This window comes from Convolutriloba macropyga, chromosome 2 (assembly GCF_964194025.1).
Source record: "Convolutriloba macropyga chromosome 2, txConMacr16.3, whole genome shotgun sequence".
Lineage (NCBI taxonomy): Eukaryota > Metazoa > Xenacoelomorpha > Acoela > Convolutidae > Convolutriloba > Convolutriloba macropyga.
In genome coordinates this window covers 64,799,420-64,825,282 of record NC_134469.1, presented here as the reverse complement: position 1 = coordinate 64,825,282, position 25,863 = coordinate 64,799,420, and the positions used below count along the sequence as shown (strand labels likewise).

At 34.3% G+C, this 25,863-nt stretch overlaps 1 protein-coding gene across 6 annotated transcripts in view; it reads left to right on the top strand.

Moving 5' to 3' along the window:
• Positions 1-924: 924 nt before the first annotated feature.
• Positions 925-25,863, top strand: part of LOC142335405 (cAMP-dependent protein kinase catalytic subunit beta-like) — a 44,566-nt gene continuing 19,627 nt past the window's right edge. For 2 of the 6 annotated variants that reach the window (XR_012758871.1, XM_075383876.1), the window contains exons 1-8: positions 925-1,095; positions 1,369-1,409; positions 5,654-5,734; positions 7,830-7,891; positions 8,274-8,408; positions 20,232-20,330; positions 20,528-20,610; positions 21,362-21,584. Coding sequence is in view for 5 of the 6 variants with exons in the window: in XM_075383876.1 (XP_075239991.1) it covers positions 1,073-1,095; positions 1,369-1,409; positions 5,654-5,734; positions 7,830-7,891; positions 8,274-8,408; positions 20,232-20,330; positions 20,528-20,610; positions 21,362-21,584 (747 nt within the window). In the remaining variant the exon portion in view is untranslated. Of the gene's footprint in view, positions 1,127-1,368; positions 1,410-1,973; positions 2,079-5,653; positions 5,735-7,829; positions 7,892-8,273; positions 8,409-20,231; positions 20,331-20,527; positions 20,611-21,361; positions 21,585-25,863 lie in introns of those variants that run through there. The other 4 variants (XM_075383880.1, XM_075383877.1, XM_075383879.1 and 1 more) reach the window with 4 other exon arrangements.

Genomic DNA, 25,863 nt, shown 5'->3' with positions numbered 1-25,863 from the left:
TCAACTCCCACTTTGGAGTATGAAATGACTCGGATCCCCGATATTTGAGCACCTGCCCCGTCAAGGGCTTGGAAAGAAATTAATGTCTTCAAGAACTGTACGGTTCATATAGTTAACCAATAACCAAAAGCTTGATTGTACTCTTGTTTTTTTTAGACTACAAGTTTATCAAACTATTTCCATCATTAGACTACGAGTTTATCAGCACTCTTTTATTGCCACTCTTTACTTAATAACAGTGGCAATAGAAGAGTGGTGATAAACTCGTAGTCTATTGCTGAAATGTTTTTCCAGCGTCGAACAGGCATTAAGATTTATTACACTGGCAGTTTATTTAACTGCTATTCTCGCAACAGGTGTTGATTAAAAGTCTTAGCAGTTTGATGGGTTTAGTGCCCTGACACAAATGCGCTTGTGACCGAGTAATGGGTAGGTGTCCCAACGGTGGCTAGGGTTTTTTCTAACTTACTTGAAAAGAAAATACAAGTTCCACGCAAGTTTCCGATATGAGGAAATTTTGATATGTTTAAATTTGGTCTTTTATTGTACAAGTGGTGTCTATTCAAAAAACACTTACGAAAGATTCCTAGTTCATAACACAATTTCTCAGGTGACAACTTTGCTATCAACATTAATTAAAACAATGAACTCAACTCTAATTAGGGCCGAAATTTTAATAGATGGAACGTAAATTTTGCTGATGGGCCAGAAAGCAGGTTTTACGCAGCACTGTTTCAAGTGTGTTTTTCTCAAACAACGCAACATATTTTTGCTACGCGGGGCCTTCAGCTTTTAGTGCCTGATCATTTCCGCCCTGCGGGTTCTCCAAGTATTTTTTTTAGCGTCTGACTATGTTTTTACGGTCGTTCTCTAATAAGACTGTACAGAACAGAGCCTATGACTCCATTTCTTGGAAAACTGGAATCGAGTTTTGTGTACCTGTATTATCAAGCCATGAATCTTAACTCATAGAAAAATGAATAATATGTGCTGACTATAAAAGATAAATAACGTTAACATCCTATCCCAGCTGTCGCGATTGTATGGTTCAGCTGCCTGACTGTCCGTCATTATGGAAGGATCAGAAGGGAGCAAGTCAATAAAACAAGCGCAGTTTATCCCCACGGTAACAAAAAAATGCGTAGAATTTTGAAATTCATCTAGTCATTGTGGTAAAATTTTTCCTCTGATCTATTCAGTTGCATTCTGGGATTTTGCGTCAATTACCAATTGTGAGAACACAGCATAGTATTAGTGTTAGTGTGCTATCTAATCAATAAATGCTTATTAGCTGCGAGAAGTTTTAAGGAAAGTTTTAAGCGGATGATTAATAAACTGAAGCGATGGTAAATTGCACTTGCTTGTGAGACCAATCAAGATCATCTCTAGAAGAGAAGCTAACATGAGATGTGAGTACAATTCTAATCCACAGAACTGCCATTTTACATTACAGTTGATTTTAATAATCTTGTTGAGTAAAGCAAAACTTCAATTGTCCCGGATTCAGATTATTTTTTTTCTCTTTATATATAACCACGACAAGTTTTATATGATTTATATAACCGAGATAAGTTTGAACCTGATGCACAATAAAAAAAATCCTAACTACTTCTTGGGAATACAATAAATTTGACTGACACGAAAAAGCAGGGAAATACCAGTGAACAGTACATAAAATTTATTGCGTCACCAAATTCACTATTTATTATTATTCAATTAAGCTTCTATCATATAACTGACGGATTTTCGGGTTCGAGACAGTTTGAAATATATTTGATTACTGTCACGACTGATTATTTTCGAATAGAACTCTTATCTTATTTTTTAAGACTGGAAGAGCAGAAATAAGTTCAAGTGCAAAGTCAGCAAAAGTGAGCTAAATAGCTCGTGATTTAAATGGTTTTTTAGATACAATTTTAACCTGCGCTCCTCGCTGGTTTACAGAGAACATTTCAAATGGCGGTAGATGATTTATCAAATTGTAGCACAAAACAAAAAAGCCACCTAAAGAAAACCTATCGCGCAACGATTCTCAAGATTTACAAAGATGTCAAAAATTTGCCTCAACAGGAACTCAAGTGAGAACTGGTTGTTGGAATTTTTTGGCTCCGATTAGCAAGTTTTTGGGATAAATTAACTTGCTAATATTTTCGGAGGTAGTTTGTAGAGGCTTGACAAAAGAAATTCATAAATTATAAGACGTTTGTTTTAATATTCGTCACACTATTTGTTGTATGACACCAGCGAGTCATTTAACATTTTTGCGTATGCACGAACGCTATTAGTTCCTGAGTTTTTGAGCATTACGAAAAAAAACATATTGTGAAGCAATAAATCATCTTGAGGTAATAATATTTCGAACCCTTTCCGTTTGTGTCCACCCAGCTTAGTTGGCGCATTTTATTGGCACCCCCCGACGCACGTGCCATATTTTTACATTATGATTTACTAAGTAATGGCACATGCTCTAACCGGGGGGGGGGCGTAACATACTGGGGGGGGCAAAAACGGAAAAGACCCAATTTTTCTGAACCAGGCGCACAAAAGCTAAATTAATAATTATAATATTAAACTGTTCATTGTCTGTTTCCTAATTACAACAAAAATTATTTATTGCATACAAATATAAGCACATTCAAAGGAAACTGAAAAAAAGTACATAATTAGATCATCAGTTGATCTGTTTTCTGGTTACTCTTTTTTAATGTATAGCTTTGGTGTCTATGTACTCTTTGCGGTGAAATACAGGGAAAGATAAAGCAACACTACAAATTGAGATAAACAATTTTTTTGGGATAAATTGGGATAATTTTTTTTTCGAAAAACAGCATTTAGGTTTTTGTTCGACTGTATGGGGCTAAAAATACAAAACATACAGAACATAGTAATCTTAATTGTCATTGATGTAGTTTTCTAGAAAACTATTGAAAAAAATTTTTGCATTCAGATCTGTTCTTTTACGAATGCATTCACAAAATCAAGTTCTTTAAAAGGTTCTTATAAAAACTTTTTGAACCTTGTATTTCAATCTATTAGTCAGTTTTTTTATCACTGCGATCTATGCTCATATTTGTTTCTTTTTTATTAGTTGAAATTTTTATCAGCAATTTTTTGAAATGACCTGACGTATTCAGTTCTGATAATTTTAACAAACAGGTTTAGAAATCATATAAATGAAGCTCTCTCTCTCTCAGAAAACAATTCCTATTTAGCTCAGTTTTGTGAAATATTTTCCTGAAATGTTATGCATTTAAAAGCAAAATATCTAAAGCTGCAGAATTTCCATAATGAAAAACCCACATTCATTAACTGGTCTAAAATAACTCTATGAAATTCCAACCATCTGATTTTTCGGAGAACATTTTTTGAGTCTGTAAAACATTCCTTAAATTGTGTTTTTCAACTAATTACATGCTTTTTGAATGATAAATCATTGTCATGTTATTCCCCGATAACATACTGTATCAACATTGTCATAAGTTTGCACTTTGGTTTCAAAATCGGAACTTATTTTGTTTTTCGATAACAAGAGTAAACTTGTTACCTTTAAACTATCGCTAACTTGATATAGTCGACTTTGATGCTTGCTCATTTGGACTTGTCACCTAGCCCGGAACTTCAGTTAATTGTCCCATCTGCGAACAGGATTGTGTTCAATTCCACAACAATTAGTTTTTCTGATTTTCTTGTTTTATATCAATCACATATATTCAGAAAAGCAGAAGTCAACGATCTGAGTCTTTCTGGAACACTATTTTTCACAAAAGCCTAAAGAAGCACTTACTGCATCTTGAATAAACTAAACGCGATGAGCTAGATATGAGCGAAGTTACAGAGCAACAGGAGCTTTCAATGCTTGATTCTCACATTTTTTTTCAACAGGATACCGTGGCCAACAACTTTAGATGCATTTTTCAGATCTAAGACTGCGCAAATAGATGCACACTAATGGTCGTATAGTTTTTTTCTCAATGTTAAAAAATTACAAATTAAGGAAGCAAAAAAGACTGCATCAACATCTTTTTTTCAGCTGTAAAACCATACTATTCGTTTGATAGTAGATTGAATTTATAAAATGGAAGAAATTGGTTAAAAGTATATTTTGTCAAAAAGTAACTGTTGTTGTTAATATTGATTTTGCTCTGAAGATTGATGCATTACTCTTTTCCAGACAATTATCTAGTGGAGCAAATTTTGCATTCTTGAGGCAATCTGGGAAAGGCTCTTTGTCAAAGCATTTATTAAGCCGCTTGGCCCAGAATAGAATCGAAGTATAAAAAAAACTTTTGTGATGCAGTGAAAATTTAGCTTTTAGCAGAGTCTTTGCTGTGTTTTATTTAAGCTTTATTTCTTAATTCAAAGATTTCGTTTTCTGCCTGCATTTTAATTAAAAACTCTATAGAAAATTTGATTTGTTTTTATTGCAGCTACTTCATTTGGGTTTGGATAAAAAATTTCGTTTTCTGCTATGCCGCAATTTTCTTTTTATTGCACTGCCTTTTGTAATCTTTGTTATCTAATGCAGATTTTCTTGTTTTAATTTCAACCAAATGCGTTTCTTTTTAGCTGCACGTTTTTTGACTTCGTTGTCAATTGAAATTTTTCAGTCCGTTTAGTAGCGGTTTTGTGTAGTCTTGGGCCCAAAAAAATTAACAAATTTGCATAGAACTGAACATACCATTCGTTTCGTTTCCAGTCCCGTATATTTCTTATAAACGCCACAAGGGAAGAAAACTTAAATTATCTTGCAGGACCAGATTTTTGATTTTGATCCAATTCGGTGTCCTGTTAGAACTTGTGTTTTTCTCAGGATCTTCGTAAATTTTATGTCCAAAGCAAATCTATTACTTTTATTTTTAGTGAATAAGTTTTGGTAAAAAAATTTGAACAGACAGCACAATACAAGATCTTGATCAGACCGTTTCACTAATACTACGATTTTCATCAAACCGTTTTAAATCAATAGATTAAGTCATATCTCATTTTTAGCTCTATTTGATTATTCTGGACCTGGAATTGATGGTAAATTTAGGACAAATCACATGCAAACTTGCAAACTTTCTGGCTCAGTAATGCTATGAAAATGAATTCTGTATACCATAGGTATCTATGATTGTAGAATTTCGTACTGTTCACAAATGTTAGCCGAAGTAAACATTTTCTGGATAAAACAAAAATAATAATAGACTGCACGGTATTTAAAGTAAGATATCCAAGTATATTGCATATAAAACAATTTTGACAAAAGTTGCTTTGTTTTGTTTTTTGATATTTTTCTCGTTTTCGAAAAATTGTGCATAAAAAGTCTGTATCTGAAAAACGCTTAGCAGAAACCAATCTCTGAACCATTTCTCAGTCAGGCGGATTGCTATTGTTTTTTTAATCTAATGAATTGTATTATATAGTGAGCTCATCAAAATTTTTATTGAAAAATTTTACACTGTGTAGCTTAATAAACAATTTGTTTTTGCACGATGTCCATGAAAAACACGGTCGAAATTGTGGTGAACCTTCACTTCGCTGCTGGGGAAGTCAACTTCAGCTGCTAAAAAACTTCATTAATTGAAAAACAGAAACAAATTAACCACAACTTGCATTGTCATATTTTTTTCTTATTTTCATTCCGATATAATCACAATTCTTTTTCAAGCAGGTGCTCTTGTGACAAACTTGATGACGACCACTATCACATACATATCAAAGCTTGCTCGCGGAAATCACAACATGATCGGCAGTATGAAAGGACTTTGTTGAATGCTTGTTTACTTTTCCTGTTTCTAAAACTAAACATCTGTATTTATAATTAAAACAAAAAACAAAAAATATTCAAATATGATATGCACACATTTTTTGATGCTCAACGAGCAGTGCTAATCTATTATCATCCATTGGCATCAATAACGGTATTAGTCTCAAAAAAATTTTGTGGAAGTGAAAAGTTAATTACAGTTTCAAATTTTTTGCAAATTGATGCAAATCGAATTGTTACTGCTTGAATACTCGTTTGTTTGGCCGTTTAAGAGCTTCGCATAGGTTATCGTCATCAACTTTAGAATCAAGTAGTTTCTTTTTCTTTCGGTATTATTCTATTAGAACGCTTAGTGATTTTAACCAACTCCTTATTGCTTTTGCAAATAACAAATTAAGCCAAGACCAAGCAGTTATTTCTACTTGTATTCAGGTCCTTTCTATTTGCTTCAGCGTTGATAGCTTCCTCGCAGTCCGTTAAGACCAGTCCGTTGCAATTGCCATGGCTTTTGTTCACCAATGCTCTTCGTTTTTTGTAGATATCAATTTTGTCCTCAAAGCAAATCATTTCGAATATCGGGGTTGGCATTATGTTGTCTCTGGCATTGTCGGGCATGCTTTAATAGCATCATATGCGATTTTCATTCCGCGATATCCTAGAAAAAACGTGAGAGTTCAGTTTGTAACAACTGGACCCTGTTTGCATCAAGGGGTGGATTCACAATCAACAACACTTCCTTCCCAGAATACTTCTGTTGTGTACATGGGCGTTTATCCAAGTTAAACTGCTATTTCATATAAAAAGCAATTTTTTTATCTTGTTGATCCACTCATTTGTTCAGTAGCCAACTTCATTGGTCAGACTTTTAACCTTTTGTTCAGAAGTAGGCAAAAACTTGGTTATCCCGCTAAAGGTGTTTTTCCAGGAAAGTTATAATCCAAGCCACACAAAGAATAGAAGAGAGGATAAAATAAACAAAACTCTAGATAAATCGGAATTAAACTCAGTACTAAATCAAAAAACAATTTCAGGTGAATTTCAATCCTTTTCAAAAAAAAACTTTCTTCCGGCAAGGTCAAGGTACTGTTTAATTCAGCGTTCAAAAATTCTCTGCGGTTGTAAAAAATTATAAAATTATAAATTGCGCATTGCTTTTGCTTTAGCCAACGCCTGGCTTGTGGCTCAATCTGTAATCTTGACAATTTGTGTTATTGTGATTTCAGTTTTAATCAGAAATTTTATAATCATTGACATTTGTTTGAGGTCGGTTTTAGCTCTTTTCAAATTCTTCTGATAACTTTGATTTCAACGGAAGTTGTTTATCGGTGGCCACTACCCAGGTTTAGGCGTCGACTTATGAGAAAAACCATGCTTCACCAAAAACTCCCGTTTGCAATTCTCGATTTAGATTAATCCAATCTATCGACACTAGCTTTACCATATATTGGCTGCTGGACTTAAGATCGACCAAGTTTTTCAAGCTGGACTTCAAAGTAGGTCATTTTAATACGTTTTCAACAGTTATGAAATTGAAAAATTTTAACGTACATAGGGTTTATTTTCAAAGGAACTCTGCTATTTTAAATATTAAAAATATATATTTTTGGAATCAAATTGACTTAACTACCGCTAAATTAATTCCTGATGAATTGAAGATGGTTACAGATGCTACAGCCATTTTTATTGATGCAAAAAAACGCAATATTACCCTCAATTGTCAAATAATTTAACTTAAGAAATTAATTTTGCACATTTTTTGGCCAAATTCCGACTGTTTTCCAAATTGGCAGGAAATGAAAATAACGACATTCAAAAAATTCCTTGACCCATGAAAATACTATGCTGGATACACGTTTGTTTATGAAAATACTCCTGCTCGAGTCACGAAAAGACTGTGTTCGAAAAGTCGAACTTGCTATGAAGAGAACTTAGCAGGACCCTCAAAAAATTCCTGGGCCATTTATTTATTGTCAATAATGATCCCCCCTCCCTCCCCCCATTAGAATTGTCCTGGGTAACAGCATTGATCCTTCAAATGTGTCACTTAATACCTCACTTTAATATCTCACATGGCTTTTAGTTCTGCAGTTTCTGCATCGGGCAAAAGAAGAATTCAACAAGCAGTGGGATAATAGAGTTGAGGTAAGCTATCCCTCTCACTCAATGAGTATGCAAGAATTTTCTTCAATCGACCGAAATCGACCTACTACAGCTATGAAAAATTGTTTGTTGCTAATAGACTTTTACAGTAAATCAGCCAGATCAATCACCCTTTTCCATTACAAAAAATCAGCTGAATTCGCGCATGGACGACCAAACATAGATGCTAGTCAAAATTATGTAAAACAGGCATCGGATAATGAGAAAAAGATTTGAGATCTTATCTGGCACCTTTTCTGTATATTACCCAACCCCCCCCCCCACCTACCCCATCCCACCTAAGTTTTATCAAGTAATTTCGCAGGCCGACGACCAAACCTGGTTAGCAAATCTTTCGGTTAAAAGTTAATGGACTTGTTCTTAGAGTGATGTCAAATGGTCCGACTTTGATATCAAACGTACCCTGGGCACTGGCTCTTTTGGAAGAGTAATGCTGGCACGATACAAACCAACCCAGAGCAAGAAATTCTACGCCATCAAAGTACTTGACAAGAAACAGGTTACAGACGCCACCTTATAACCGAAAATATTTTTAACTGCTTCCAGACAAAGTTTGTAGCAATTCTATTAGTCCTGTGGTCATTTTTATGCACCCAGCTATAGCGACTACTAACGCCAAACCCTCGCCAGCCGTTTAAGAGTACTTCGCACAACGGAAAAACATGCATTGGTCTTTCGTGATTTTGAAGGCTTCGTGAATTTTAGTTGATGTTTTCATCACTATCACGTTTTAATTGGAAAAAATCACGCATGCCCTATAATGACAAAACTGAATAATTTTTCAAACAATTTAAGCAATTATTAATCACTTTTTTTATTGATGTTGTTGGTGTTCAATTCATTTGGTGTTCAATGACTCTATGAACATCTATCAAGATCTTTTTTTGGGTGAATAATGATCGCAGACAATTTTTCAAAAAAATTATACGCTTATAGGCAGCTAAAACACGCAAAAACTTTCTCTAAACTAGATAAGCAATACCAAAAATTCCGACTGGTTCACATTTCACCTCAGTAATGGAATACATTGATTGTGTTAAGTTTGTTGATCTAATTACTGCCAAGAATACTTCTTATGCCGGGGTAGAAAAAGTAAAAAAAACATTAACTTATTGTTCCGACCCCTCTTGAGGGGGGAGGAACTATATACTCAAACGGGTTTTTTTTGCTCAGTCAATTTTGGCCGATCGATATATTCATCGTAGAGAGTTGAGACTGGTATCACTAGAAAGCTCGTCCAGCGTATAAAATGGAATTGAAAAGATTTTTTTGGTTTTCGTTTTTGACCGGGAGATATCGAGGTTTAAACTTTCGAGAAAATAGAGTGAATTCCGTTGATTTCATTCACATTTTTTTGGAATTTTTGACTAAAATTTCGCCAATTTTGATAAAATTCAATAAAATTTTTCAAGAAAATGTTGCTGATTTTACGTTTAAAGACAAAATATATTGCCGGCTATTTTCATTGAATTTTCTTTCTCACAAATTCCGGTTAAATTTTTCACAAAATTCAGAATTTTTCATCAAAAACAGCACGAAATAAGTTTCTTTAGTCCACTCTAATTAAATTTTCAGGAATTGCACACCCAAACACCGCTAACACAATCTTTGTAGGCTGAAAAAAGGGGCTAATTCTACTTCAACTTCCGTTGAGAGTGCTCTGTAAATAAAACTTTGCCGTTTTCTGCTATTTTTCGTTGATTATGAAAAACGCAGCATTTATTTTCGATTTTTTAACTAACAAAAAATCTATATTAATGACATTCCAAAACTTAATATTCTCAATTGACAATCAGCATTAGCAGGACTAGTTCTGTACCAATCTTGGACCGTTACAATCCAAAAAAATTCGGATTGTCGTCAGTCGGTTTTTTATTTGAAAAATTCTATCTTTTTTTATATTAATTGAATAACAGAACATTTCAAATCAAAGCTCATTAGTGATAGGTCCTATTGGCTTCCTAATTAGCTTGAAATTAATTTATCTAGTTGATTGCTTGAAAGATTATTGTCGTTTTGACTTTTAAAATATTTGTCAATTTGTAGCTTAATGCCAGCTACCAAAGAGTGCTCCTTTTTTTCTGCTGAATTCCAATTTAGTCTTCATTGCGGTTCTGCGCCTTAAGTTATGGTGTTCAGGCTTTGATACTACTAGATTTCACAATTTTTTTTTAATTTTAGGTATTTGCCCATTTTCATGTTTTCTAGTTTTTTTCAAGTTATCACGTTATTGTCAGTTCATATATCATATTTTTCGCGTGCAAAATAACGCACAATGGATAATACTTAAATCCTTAAAGATATAGATTGTGGTTCATTATCGCTTCGACAGTACTTTCTCGAAGAGTTTAATTGAGTTTTTTAATTTTGTCTTTAACTGTCGTTTTTACTTTGTCTTTTTAGTCGTATTTATTTTCCTGTACAATGGCCCAGTTTGATTGGCTTTTCCTGGAAGAGCAGATGAGCCGATGTTCCGATAGTAGAAGATAGATAATGGCTTTCATGACTTTGAAAACAATTGTTTTCAAAATGAAAAAAAAACATTTCAACTTTGCAATTTTGTTCCTTTTATTGTCTCTTTGTTACCTGGTCTCTTTAATTAAAGGTTAAAAATGACATTATTTTTGTCAAGGGAAGGTGTCAAAAGGGATTGGTTTCACAAAATCTATGTTTTTAAAGAATTCGTTATAACTTTGCTGGTTTCGACACGGTTTTTCAAAAAAAAATTAAAGTAATTTTTGATTTTTGCCATATTTGACGTTCTTCTTGTAGACGTAAGACTTGTTCTGGATAATTGCATGTCCCGAAGGCTTCCTTTGGAAGAATAGACGACTCTTCTTCATTTTGTAATTAACGGCTTTCATGTCATTTGAAATAAATTTTTTCGATAAAAACAAGTATTACATAATCTTGCTTTTTTCTTTTTCGTCTAATTGTTACCTAGTTTCATTAATGAGAGGTCAAATAGTACATTTCAAGGGAAGGTGTCAAAAGGGATTGGTGTCACAAAATCTAATGTTTTAGGAGAATTCGTTATGACTTCACTGGCTTCCACACGGGTTTTTCACAAAAAAAAGTAAATGAATTTTTGATTTTTGTCATATTTGGCGTTCTTTTTGTAGACGGAAGAAAAATTCTGGAAAATTGAAGGTCTCAAGGGCTTCCTTTGGAAGAATGGACGAACCTATTCAATTTTTTCAATTTATAATTAATGGCTTTCATGTCTTTGGAAATAAAATTTTTTTGATAAATTGTTAGCTAGTTTCATTAATGAGAGGTCACATAATACATTTAGAGGGAAGTTGTCAAAAGGGATTGATGTTAAAAAATCTAATGTTTTAAGAGAATTCGTTATGACTTTACTGGCTTCCACGCGGGTTTTTCACAAAAAAAGTAAATGAATTTTTGATTTTTGTCGTATTTGACGTTCTTTCTGTAGATGTAAGACATATTCTGGATAATTGCAGATCTCAAGGTTTTCCTTTGGAAAAACGGACCAACCTATTCAAATTTTTTACTTTGTAATTAATGGCTTTTATGTCTTTTCAAATAAATTTTTTTTCGAAAAATAAAAACAAGTATTACATAATTTTGCATTTTTTTTTCTTTTTTGTCTAATTGTTGCTTAATTTCATTAACGAGCGGCCACATAATACATTATCGTTATTCGACGAAGGTGCAATCGAACATATATGGGGGCCAAAGTATGGCTTTACGGCTTCCAAAGCAATTTCTGGCAAGTTTTAATTGATTTTTAGTTTCTTATCTATTTGTTGTTCTTTTAGTAACTGCAAAAAAAATTGAATACCAAGAGTTCTTAATTCCCGTCTATAGAAGCATTGGTAATTGTTAACCTATGGGATTTTTTAATGGATTCCTAATGGTTTTCATTACTTTGAAATTAATTGTTTTTTTTTTGAAAAATTCAGCGAATTTTCAAACTTTAAAAATTCTGTTCTTTTTTGTCTAATTGTCACCAAGCCTTATTATGAACTGGTAAATAACCATTTTTTTCTGCTGAATGAAAATCTATTTTGTTTAGTGTCAGTTTTATCTGACGCTATTTTGACTTTGTTATTAAGTTTTGTTTTTTAAAACGGACATAAATTTTTTGATGTAACTAATGTCTGTTGTTGTTGTTTGATTTTGCCGTTCGTCTTCGCTCGTTTTCTTATTATCGGCATATCTCATCAATCTAATGCATCTTTTTCCCCACTGAATTGTTTGCTTGGGAGGCTATCTTTTCGTGTTCATACACCAGTTTTTTTTTGAAAAATAATTTGTGTTTTTCCATCTGTTGTTTTTCCATCTGTTCCCCATTTGGTAGACAATTATGCCAAATTGTGGATGAGCGGGGTCGGAACCTTATGTGCGATCGCAAATTACCGTGCCGCCTTGTTTGACTTTTAATCTTATTTGACGCACTGCTTCTAACAAAATACATTTTCGTGAATTTTATATGTCTTTACTGAATTCGAAGGTAAAGTTGATATCAAAATTTCCGTTTAGGCTATGTGTTTTGGTAATCCAAACAAAAACACGCAATTTTATACTAATTTTCACAAGTTTTTTTCATTGTTTTTCAAAAATTTTTGATTTTTTCAGCCCTGGGTGTTAAGGAACATCCTCTAGGGTCTGTTTATAGATTTCTGTATAATTTTTAGTGGTAATGGAATGGTTTTCACCATTTTAACATCACGAATTTTATCATTTTTTTGACAAAGAAATTTTATTGACATTTATTGTCATTAGTCAAGTTTTTCAAGACCCAGAGGCCAGAAAACTTCATAAAGTTTTTGATAATAAGTTACTGCATTTTTTTCATTGGCCACAGAATAGTTTCGAACTTTTTAATAACCCAAAATTTAGAAATTTTTGATAAAACTTGCAATTTTTTCAAGTTTTTTTGAAAATTTTCTATACTATTTTTGGTTTCTTCAACCTCAAGAGCCAGAGAACCTCCCCTAGGGTTTGGAAATAGGTTTTTGCAGAAACTTCAGTGGTAGTAGAATGGTTTCAACTTTTTAACATTACCAATTTTAGCATTTCTTTTGTCAAAACGTGCAAATATTTTCATTTTTTTTGATATTTATTTGTCATTATTCACGTCTTTCCAGAAACAAGGGCCAAAAGTCGTCCTTAGTGGTTTGATAATAATTTGATGGAAAAAAATTATTGGCCATCGATTAGCTTTCAATTTTTTAATCTGACAAATTTCAGCGTTTTTTTTTTTATAAAAATTGCATTTTTTTCAATTTTTTTGAAAATGTTTGTCATTTTTTAGGTTTCTCTAGCCTCAAGAGCCACAAAGCCTCCACATCAGTTTGGTTATAGGTTACTGCATAGCTTCTAGATATATTGGAATGTTTTTCAAAATTTTAGTATAATGAATTTATGTAATTTTTTTAGTAAATTTTTTAAAAGTTTTTGTTAAATTTTTTGTCATCTGATAGGTTTTTCCAACCTCAACAGCTAAGGAACCTCCTCTAGGGTTTAATGATAGGTTACTGCATTGACTCTAGATAAAAACCATCGTTTTTAAGGATTCAATATCACGCATTTAAGCAATTTATAAAACTATTTGCAGTTTTTCAAGTTTTTTGAAAATTTTTTAATTTTGTTTTATTTTTTCTGGCACCAGAGACCTCCTCCTTGTTTTGATAAGAAATTGTTGTTTTTTTTTCTAGAAGTAATGGAATGGTCAACAAGAGTTTATTGACTTGAGTATTTGCATTTCTTTCATAAAATTTAATTCCTTTTTCAGTTTTTTGAAAAACAATTATCATGCTCAAATTTTATGGATCTTTATGAGCCAGCGAAACTCTTTTTGTCCTGAAATTGGGATACCGCACTGGATAATTTCATTGCGATATCGAAATGGTTCTGAAGATATTAACACACGAACTTTAGCAAAATGTTGTTAAAATTTGCATTGTTCTCAAAATTTTTGATTATTTTTGTCCTTTTCTGAGTTTAACGATCATTACTGGCCAACAAAACTTTTATAAGTCTTGCAGATGGTTTGCATGACCGAACTTCAGAGACAAAAAACGGTTTTGAACATTTTTTCACTGCCAAATGAGGATTTTTTTGAATTTTGCATTTTCATTTTTTCTATATGAGATAATAATTATTAAAAAGTATAGCTAAAACTAATTACTAAAACTGGAAGTTGCAGAGTCGAATCTCGCCATTGATAATGTTCCTAGAAGTATCTCTCTCTCTCTCTCTCACACACACACACACACACACACACACACACTCTCTCTCTCTGTTGGTTGTGTTTCTTTCCTTAACTTTCTCGTGCACGTTTTATCTCGCACACTATCTCTCTCTCTCTCTCTCTCTCTCTCTCTCTCTCTCTCTTTCATTACTGTTTTGTTGATGCCAGACTTTAGCTGCAGTTATGTTGCTTGATGTCATCATCTATTGAATTCCCCTCGCGTCCCTTAAATTGAGCTAAAACTAGACTCACTAAGTCGTGGCTAGCTACTAACGAAAGCCAACCACTCACCGGTCGTGTGAGAGCAATTCGCCCAACGTTAGCCGGTTATGTTTGTGCGTGTTTTGTTGCAGTTAGTTTAATTCTCTCTTCTGGAATTCCTACCATGGACCCTATTTTTCAGCCAGAAAAAAAAATGTTGCAAAATTTGTGCAAGATTTAAGCAACCAACTTAAATGTTGCGCACCGCACTGTTTTAAAATTCGTGCAAGATTTAAGCACCTACTTTGTCTTGCAAGATCTGTTCAGATTAACTTTGTCTGGCAAGATTTTGCAAAATTAACTCCGTCTTGCAAGAAATTATACTTTTTCTACAAGAATCTTGCAAGATCTTGCAAGATTCATTTTGTTTTCGTCTTGGGAAGTTCCCGTTTTCTCTAACGGTTGCTACAAAAATAGTTAATGAAAATGGTAAGTCAGGAGTAGTAAACGAAAGTCATATATGAAAAGTGATTTTTTAAGAAAAGACCTTTACTAACATTACTGCAGCTTTGTATGCATTTCCATGAAGTTTTCTCTAAAAGTTTGGTTTGAATTATATGGAGTCTCCTTTCAACAGGAATTTGTTTCATAAATAAAAAAAATGGCGGAGTTTCAAAACTCATCAACTCTATCTTTTTAAACATTATTGATAAGACAATTTTTTTTACAAGGTTATGTTCCTAAGATTCAACAAGCCTCCAAATAAACACAAAATATTTGATTGCAGATAATGTAACCACTCAGAGAGGGAAACCATAATTATGGAATGTTAATTTAATGATGTCTTGATAATGAAACGGCTAAATGATTTCAGAGGTAAATTTTAAGACTTTCGAGCAGTGCACCAAATCTTTGCAAGAGCGCTTGGTAACGCAGCTATGGTTACAGCAACAACTCAATCGGAAAAAGTGAAGCCGCTTTTGATGTTGCCCATTGTGTACACCAGTACTATTATTAAAAAGGCATCAATAAGTAAAGTAGAAAGTTCTAAATTTCGGAAAGATGAGTTCATGCTACTGTTTTTTCAGAGTTTTTTCCTTTAAAGCCAATTGACTGCTCTTCTTGTTGGGAGCCATTTCAAGCGCCGGGAAGGGCTTCTGCTGGCTCTGCTTGATTTTACTCTTTTTCTTGGTGTTCTTGGCTAGACTCGTAGAAGCTGATTAGTTCGTTGTATTTCTATGCGGTATGATATCAATAAATTTTTTTCAAAGTAAAGAAAAGTTGTTTATTAAGTCGTTCTATGTGATAAGATATCAATAAATTTTTTTTCAAAGTAAAGAAAAGTCGTTTATTAGGAAAAAATATTCAGAAAATTTTTAAGAAGAAAGAAGTGATAAATATTGAGAGTGGGAAAAGTAGATAAAAAAATAAATAAACAAATAAAAATTGGGCTGCGCTCGCGTGAGGGATTGAATTACTGAGCCTCATTTGATCAGAGAACTAGAGGTCTGCGCTAGTCGTAAAAAGTGTAATTAGTGTAATTTTGTTCATGAAGGCATGCGTTAAAGCGCGTTAAAATAAATTGAGGGAAGGAAGCGTTTTGAAGAATGAAGTAAAATACAGAAGGAGAAATAAGTAGAAGTTAAAAGTGCTATGCTAACCTAAACCTTAAAACCACTGAACCAAACCGCACTTAGCACTGTATTATGTCGATAGTTGTATAACCGAGCTTAACTTTGATAAAGATATCAGTGGAGTGAATGTGAAAAAATGAGAACATTTTCTAGGTTTAAAAAGATGTTAATCGATTAAGATTTTTCAGTAGATAAGAGCTGTGAAAATTGCTGTTGTTTTCCTTGTGTTTTTCACAGCTAAGCCCCGAATTTACTAGGTGAGCGGCTGGCTTAGCTGTTCGGTTAGGACGTTGTTTGTTCGACATTTGCCCCGAACTAACTACGCAACCGGCTGGCAATAAGTCATTGGATGATGGTTGTTCTGGCTTTTCAACGATATAGGAACTGGTAAAGAACATCAGCAGGACAGACGGTCCAGTGTTCTTTGATAACGTTTTTTTGGACGTTGTCTCTTTTTCTGGATCAGTTCAAGTTTTGACTCGATCTTGTTTTGTTTTCTTTTGCCCGTTTCAGGTACTCATATGCTAATCTAATCTGAAAATATCTTACTGCAGGTATATTGGCCTCTTCATGGAGTTTTTTGACACTTTACCAACGGGGTTTCCTCATACAAATTTTTAATGCTCTATGGGTCAGTTGTATGTTGTTGACAATTGAATTAGATTGGTCAATCCAGCAGGCATTCGCATAGAGAAATAGAGGTCGAACCCATGATTTATACAAGGTCAGCAAGCACTCTTCATCAATGTTGATCTGACTGAGCCGCCATAGTTGGTAGATTCTTTTGTTTGCTCCTGCCACCAAACTTTTGCAGTGTTCGTTCCACTTTAGATGTGGGGTAAGGTTTACGCCAAGAAATTCGATTGAATTTGCTCCTTCAATTCTTTTACCATTGATAAAAAAGGTCTAAACTGGAAACTTTCTTCGACGGATTTTTAAAAAGCATAAAATTTGTTTTGCCTGGGTTTATTCTTATTTTTAGTTTTTCGCACCATTTGATCAATTTGTCTAGTGAGTACTGAGGTTTCTCTTGAATTATTCTACAGGAGCGCAATATTGCCCATTGTGTGCACCAATGACCTTTACATATGATTACCTGAAATAACATATGTAAAAGAAACCAATTTGTCAAATTAAAATTACTTCCAATACTTAAAACAAACGTTTTCGAACTTTACGTTCATCGTCAGGTTAAAACTGTTTTACAAATTGTTAAAAGATAAAATGAATATGTATTTACATTTGTCTGAGATGACAATTAAAACAATTCTAGGAAACATTCTAAAAAATTCAATCGAAAATTTTTCCTTATATACAATATTTAGCCTATTTACAACACATATTTACATCTGTTATCAATTTACTTAAAAACATTCCTATTCCGGATTTTTCGATTTTGTCCATGTTCTTGTATTTTTAGGGTTATTCCGAATTTGCCCTAACCATAAGTATCCCTCTTGTGGAGGTTTTGCAAATTTCGTTTTGTCATGCACAAAATGTTTTTTGCCCTATGCATTCACATTTAGTCAAAATTATGATTTGAACTAATATTTTAGCGTGAGTTCCCTCCCCCTATATTCGTCGCGTGTGTTTAGTGCCGGCTTCAGCTTGCTGATATATATAGCTTCGATGATCATTAGTTTTTCTACTGACCGGCAGGCGTCCAGAATTCTCCATTCAATGTCATTCGTGGCGCCACGACATTCAACTAGATGTTGACCCACCTGTGAATCCTTCTTTTGATGTTCTGTTATCCTTGTGGTAACATGCCGGCTTGTTTGCCCAACATAGATGGATCCGCATCCATTACATTTAATTTCATATACCACGTGGGATTTCAGATCTCTATCAAAGGATGATTTCAGGGTGGGGAGGCACGATCTTAATTTTCGCGTTGTAAAAACTACTTGCAATTCGCATAGTTTCTTCAATTTGCTTGCGAAGTTTTGAGTGAGGTTGCCTCTGTATTGTAGAAAAATAGTTGGCTTATCATTAGATTTAGTCTTGCTTTTTTGATGCTCTTTTGGTGTTGTTCTTAATTGGTCTTTACCGCCACTTATTATTTTTTCTAGAGTCTGATTCACAATTTTTGAAGACCATTCCTCTGGATATTGATTTTTGGTCCAGCAAGATTTGTTCTTTTCAAGAGCCTGATCGAAGGCCAACCAATTAGAGGTTGCATTAAAAACCCTGTGAACCGTCCCTTGAATCACATTTTTCTTATGTTGAAGCGGTGCACAGCTGCGAAAATTCAGTATTATTCCAGTGTCAGTTGGTTTTTGATACCAATGACAGGTGATATTATTTTTGCTGCTCACATTTACGTTAATGTCAAGAAAAGCCAAACCCCCATCCATGTTCACTTTTTCTAAGGTAAATTGCAGGTTGTTGTGTAATGAATTTGCAAATTTTAAATACTCATCCGGGTCACCACGAACCGTGCAGATAATATCATCCACATACCTTTTAAACAATTTCATCTCCTTATCGTGTCCCACTGTCTGTTGGTTGCTGCAATAAGTACAAATCCAAACCACATCCTGCATGTTGGCGTATTCCTCATTCGATATTTTTTGGCATCTTGCATGAAACCAGTTTTTGCATGACTCACATTCCACTCCTTTTCCTCCGTAGGTCACTCTCCGGTTACAGTCTTTGCAATTCCCGTTTTGGTCGCATCTGGAAAAGTTTTTACTGAGTTCTGGTTTTTGAAGTGATGCCTCAAACGATTTCATCCACACATTTGCTAGTATTACAGCCAGTGATGCACCCATAGCCAGTCCCTCTGATTGTACATACCAGATCCCATTACATTTGAAATGAACATTCGTCACCGCAAGCTTTAGCAAACTTTTCATGGCGGACCTTGGGATATCTGGAGCTAGGTTGCTTGAATAGAGATCTCTTATTGATGGCGTAATACTGTCTCCAAGGTCTTCGATTTTGTCCATGTTCTTGTATTTTTAGGGTTATTCCGAATTTGCCCTAACCATACGTATCCCTCTTGTGGAGGTTTTGCAAATTTCGTTTTGTCATGCACAAAAAGTTTTTTGCCCTATGCATTCACATTTAGTCAAAATTATGATTTGAACTAATATTTTAGCGTGCTTTAAAACAGTTTTTCCGAGGAAAAAAACAGTAACTTGGTACAGTTTCGGAAATATGTTAGAGGATTCTACTATGCGATAGCACAAATTAAAAGCATATCCTGAAAAATCGAAAGTAATTCGACTTGTAAAGGAAATGAATGGCTAAAGAAATATATTATAGCTCGTTTGGTGGAAAAAATAAACGGCAGGTTTTTAAATTATTTTGAATTTTGTTTCGCATTGAAAATGCTTTTATACCGAATTACAGAATAGAAACAGTTTGTAAGCATATTCAAGTACCAAAATTGTGGCATGGATTAATAAATGATACCCTGAAACTTATCAAAAAATCTGTTGAAAAGCCCCCTTTTATTTATTTCTGCAAATAGTGTTGAACGGGACAGGTTCGGTTTTCACAAAGCATTAGTTATCATTTCAACTTCTGAAGTCGGATTAAAAGCAAAGATGTAGAAACAGGGTCAATACAAGGTGAAACCATCTTGTATTACCTGTGATTAAGGCAACCAAAATAGAGCCTAATGAAATCTAACGATCTTTTCCAATTTTAACATATGCTGCTTAGTCCCCAGTAATTTTTGTTCAAAACAAACGGAAAAATCGTTTTTAAACTGGAAACGGTCCAGACTCAGTAAGCTATTGTTGATTAAAAGTTCCTAAATTGAACTCATTGAGAAATTTCGACTTCCCAAATTTTCCAGATTCAGCTGGATTGAGCTAAATCATTAGACAGATATCTTTGACGAAATTTTTATCATCAACCAACTGGCTCTGTGTTGTAGGCAACTCAACTCAACGCTAACGTATGATGGGAATTTTCATAGAGCAATGAAAGATACGAATTTTCAAAAAGATACGAAAGAACTCGATTCCGTTTCTCACAGCAATTGCTTTTTTATTAATTGCGTCAAAAAAATAATTTTTACCACACTATAAGCGTGACCCTTGTTATACTTGCTCCACGCTGTAGATTTGCATGCAATTTTGTTTGCTTGTCAGTTTAACTGCTAAAATGTATCAAATAAGTTTTTGAGATTTGCTGCTATGTTTTCAAGTTTTCCAGATGTTGAGTTTTGGGGCAATCTTTCACCGATTTATTGATTGTTTGAGATAAGTTTTTTTCACAGGTTACACTCAGCTGTACGCCCTGTTTTCAGATCATAAAGCAGAAGCAGGTGCCCCATCTGCTGAATGAGAAGAAGATTCTAGAATGTGTCTCCTTTCCTTTTGTTGTCAGACAGGCATTCGCATTCAAGGTACAGAATAAACACCACCACTATAATCAATTCACTCAGTAAATGCCGTCAATATCATAATTCATATTTTACTTTGATGTTGGGGGTTTAAATTTGAACTAAAAGTGTAGATTTTATTATCATGATGATAGATCACTAATGAGCTGAGATGATTGAAAGGGTGCGAAAAAGGTTTCTGTTGGTGTCTTTTCATTCAGGACAACACCTACTGCTACATTGGTTTGGAGTTCGTGGCTGGTGGTGAGATGTTCCACCATCTGCAGGAGTCCAAGAAATTCGAGTAAGACACACTTGTGAAATTGAGTCCTATTTTGCCCCATAAAAGATTGAAAAACCAATGAACCATTTACTTTTTTGATGTTCAGGTTGGCACTAGTGAAGATGGCAGACGTACAAAAATATAGAAATTTTATTACTGGCCAATCACAATTGAGATAATGGGAAGGTCGTTTTCTGATTGTCTGATTGCTCAACAAATTCTCCATGTTTTAAAATAGGATATGAACATTACCCTAAAATTGCACAGAAATCGCTATAAGCCGAAAGAGAAAAAGGGGGGGTATTGGTCTCACGTTCGGTTGTGATAGATTCATATCAAGTCCCATTTGGTACGTCTATTTTACATTTTGGTACGTCTATTTGTTAAGATGTTACCGTTCAGGATAGTATGCTACCCTAAATTTATATGCGTGCATGCGTCGCTAAAAATTAACTCTTTCAAGAAAGCAGAATTTTACTAGAAGTTGAAATTGAATAAACATCAACTGTCTGCATTTTCACCCCCCCCCCCCCCCATCAACGTACAGTTGCGTCCCCAGTTTTGTTATTAAGTCAGACTGATTTAATCGTAAGAAAGATACAAAACAAAGTAAGATTAGTATTTATTTATAAAATTAATAAATTCGAAAACCGTTAGTAAACCTGAGCGATTCGAAGAATTAACCAAAAATTTGGACAGATTGAATAGGTCTTCTTAGCAGACTAATTTGGCAGCCACAGAGTGAGAAGAAGTTAATTACATTTTGGTTTAGTGAGCCACGTGCCCGGTTCTACGCCTCCCAAGTGGTTCTGGCATTCGAGTACCTACACTACATGGACCTGATCTACAGAGACCTGAAGCCAGAGAACCTTCTCATAGACTACAAGGGATACGTCAAGGTCACAGACTTCGGATTCTGCAAGCGCATCAGTGGAAGGGCCTGGACCATGTGTGGCACTCCTGCCTACCTTGCACCAGAAATCATACTTAGTAAAGTGAGTTAATACTAAAGTACTGGTTACAAATAACTAAATATTTTTAGTCCTGATGGCATTTTGTGCCAGAACAGAGACATCAATGCATAGCCGAGTCACCACCACCTCCATCTCCCCTACCCTCCCTGGGTCGAGGATCCCCCCTCCTTCCCCTCGCCCTCCTCACAGTGAATAAATGTTTCGTAAATGGTCTGCTTCTTCGATCCAGAATTTTTTTTTGTTTTCTTTGTTTAAATTTGTCATGTCTTGTGTGCTATCCCTACGTTTGAATTGTGCAGACGTAAATCCATTTAAAAGTTTTTTCTTTTGATTTTTAGTCGAGTCTCCTTGGCAAATTCTTGTTTGCCTTAAGTTTCTTGACGCTGATGAAAACCTTTTTTCATTAGAGTTTTTGATTAAGCAAGATGCTGCAGTTGTTTGTAGATTTGACGTTTTGTTCCCCTTTAACACCCCTTCCTGAAAATTAAGTGACCTATTTCTTGGCCTCATATTTTTCTCTACGTTCATCCGCATTGCGTTTTTCTTAAAAACATCTGACAACATTTGCATGATATGAGTGAAAATGCGAGTGATTGTCTAAAGTTCAAAATCCTATTTTCTACAGTGTTTAAAAGATATAGAGATATATCCACTTTTAATTGATGCGATTTTTGCTTGACCGATTTTTCGTCTGAACCATTTGACTTTTCATCCTTAAAAAGGGGATAAACAGGTAGCGAACAGTGGGCATTAAGTTTCATTAGAGGCCCTTAGCCGCGTTTAGTAGTCCTTCAAGTGCTTGTAGTTTGCGTTTTTTTGTGTCACTTTTCCAATATTTTGATTGACCAATCTCAAATTGAGGCTGGTTAAAAATGAGAAAGATCTTTTGCAAGACATAAGTATTTTATGACCATTTTAAGAGCTCTATGTTTTGATACTCCAAACAAAAACACGCAAAGTAATACTAACTTTCAAATTTTTTTTCTCAAGATTTTTTTGAAAAGGTTTGCCATTTTTAGTTTTGTTCAACCCACAGTGTCAAGGAACTTCTTCTAATGTTTGATAATAGGTTACTGCATAGTTTATAGTGGTAAATTGAATTGTTTTCAACATTTTAACATCACGAAATTTAGCATTTTTTCAGCAAACTGTGCAATTTTTTCGATTTTTTGATATTTATTTCGTTATTTGAGTTCTTCCCTACCCAAGGGCCAGAAAAACCTCCTTAAGAGTTTGATAATAAGTTGCCGGAAGTAATGGAACGTTTTTTGAGATTTCAACATCATGAAAAACAACTCTTCTTCAACAGAAATTGCCGTTTTCATTGTTCATAAATTTTTTTGTCATTATTCATGTTTTTTCAGCCTCAAGGATAAAAAAGCCTCTAGAGATTGATAATATTTACTTGTCAGCTTTCATCGAACATGGACTAGTTTTAAACTTTAAAATCACAAATTTGAGTAATTTTAAAAAAAAATGCATTTTTTTTCAAGTTTTTTTTTGAATATCACGTATTAAGCCAATTTTTTGAAAACATGTTTTCCCTGTTTGTTTCTAGAGTTAATGGAATGATTATCAATATTTAATGACTGAAGTTCCACCGATTTTTTTTGGTAAAAACATATTGTTTTCAAATTTTCGGAAAATCATGATGATGTTTCAAGTTTATGGATCCTTTTGAGCCAGTGAAACTATCAAAGTCTTGAAATAGGGATATAGGATATTCTCTTGAGACACTGGAAAGCTGCTGAACTAATTAATGTCACAAACTGTAGCTAGATTTTATTAAAGCTTGCACGTGTTTTCAGTATTTTTGAGTTATTACTGTCCTTTTCTGAGTTTAACAATAATTATTGGCCTACAAAGATTTTCAAGTCTTGCAGATGGGTTACTTGACCGAACTTTTGAGACAAAAAAATGATTTTCATTTTTTTACCGCGAAGTTGAAATCTCTTATGTTTATTTTTGCCTTTTTCAGTGTTTTCTATATGATTTAATTACTAACAAGGCATGAAAACTGGAAGTTGAATAGTCGGATATCATCATGGAAAAAATTCTAAGTTCTCTATTTCTGTTGGTTGGGGTTTCTTTCCATCCCTTCTTGTTCACGTTTTACGTTTTATCTCTCACACTCTATCTCTCTCTTTCCTTAAGTCTTTTGTTGATGCCTCACATCAGCTGCTGTTATGTGACGTAATGTAATCATCTTTTACCCTCATTAACGCTAAAATATAATAGAATGTTTTTATCATAAATTATCTAACTGGCACCGTTTAGGAAATCATTGTTTATTGCACTCGAACGAAGTTTTTTGCAATTACATTTATCCTGTTGCTCGTTTTTATTGCGGTTGTTAGCTTGACGGATTTTTCGTCTGACCCATTAGACTTTTCGTCCTCAAAAACGGGATAAAGAGGTAGCGCCTAGTGGGCATTAGTTTCTCTTAGAGCCTTTCAGCTCAGTAGTCTCCAAGTATGCCGTTTACAGAAATTATTTTTGAGACTTATACTTATTCTCTGAAAGGCGGTTCTTAGAAATTGATCCCCCCACATCAACCCCTCCCCAATCGCCACCCCGTGCAGTCAAAGATACCCCTCCCAGCGTTGCCACCCCTCCCCACTGTTGCACCCCCCACGGAGCCAACCGCTTGCCGGTCGTGTGAGAGCAATTCGGCCGACGCTAGTCGGTTATGTTTATTATAATCGTTGCATGTGATTGGATAGTGTGCCTTATCAGTTGAAAATAATTATGTTTTCAAACTTTTCTAAATTTTTTCAAAAATCTATAGCTTTTGCAATCGAAAAGTACGCAATAAGAGATGCGTTATCGAAAGTTTACAGAAAATGAAAACTCAATTTTACATACGTTCTATTTAAGCACTGTCGGCTGCTCAACGATTAATGTTTAGGTACTCTCCGTTTTAACTTTCATGCCTGATGTTTTTTCTGTAAGATATGTGCACCATTTCTTCAAACTAATTCAAGCTTTCAAAACAAAGTAAACTTTTCAAAACTGAAAAACTCACACCATTAGCCCCTGTAAGCGTTTTATGTGCTGAATTTGTTCGAAAGGTAAGGTTCCCAGTTATATATGAATCGAGTTCAAAATGCTGTTTTATAATGATTATTTTCATTTGCTGTTTCATATTATTATAATGATTATAAAATGCAGTTTTATAATGATTTGTCTGAATTCTTGAATTCTTGATTGTGTTGCAACAAAATTTCTACTCGTGGTCGTTTGTAGATAACAAACTTCATAAATCACCTAACTGGCACCGTTTAGGAAATCATTGTTTATTGCACTCGAACGAAGTTTTTAGCAATTACATTTATCCTGTTGCTCGTTTTTATTGCGGTTGTTAGCTTGACGGATTTTTCGTCTGACCCATTAGACTTTTCGTCCTCAAAAACGGGATAAAGAGGTAGCGCCTAGTGGGCATTAGTTTCTCTTAGAGCCTTTCAGCTCAGTAGTCTCCAAGTATGCCGTTTACAGAAATTATTTTTGAGACTTATACTTATTCTCTGAAAGGCGGTTCTTAGAAATTGATCCCCCCACATCAACCCCTCCCCAATCGCCACCCCGTGCAGTCAAAGATACCCCTCCCAGCGTTGCCACCCCTCCCCACTGTTGCACCCCCCCCCCCCCACGGAGCCAACCGCTTGCCGGTCGTTTGAGAGCAATTCGGCCGACGCTAGTCGGTTATGTTTATTATAATCGTTGCATGTGATTGGATAGTGTGCCTTATCAGTTGAAAATAATTATGTTTTCAAACTTTTCTAAATTTTTTCAAAAATCTATAGCTTTTGCAATCAAAAAGTACGCAATAAGAGATGAGTTATCGAAAGTTTACAGAAAATGAAAACTCAATTTTACATACGTTCTATTTAAACACTGTCGGCTGCTCAACGATTAATGTTTAGGTACTCTCCGTTTTAGTTTTCATGCCTGATGTTTTTTCTGTAAGATATGTGCACCATTTCTTCAAACTAATTCAAGCTTTCGAAACAAAGTAAACATTTCAAAACTGAAAAGCTCACGTCATTAGCCCCTGTAAGCGTTTTATGTGCTGAATTTGTTCGAAAAGTAAGGTTCCCAGTTATATATGAATCGAGTTCAAAATGCTGTTTTATAATGATTATTTTTATTTGCTGTTTCATATTATTATAATGATTATAAAATGCAGTTTTATAATGATTTGTCTGAATTCTTGAATTCTTGATTGTGTTGCAACAAAATTTCTACTCGTGGTCGTTTGTAGATAACAAACTTCTTGTGCAATAAAAAAAGCAATTTTAAG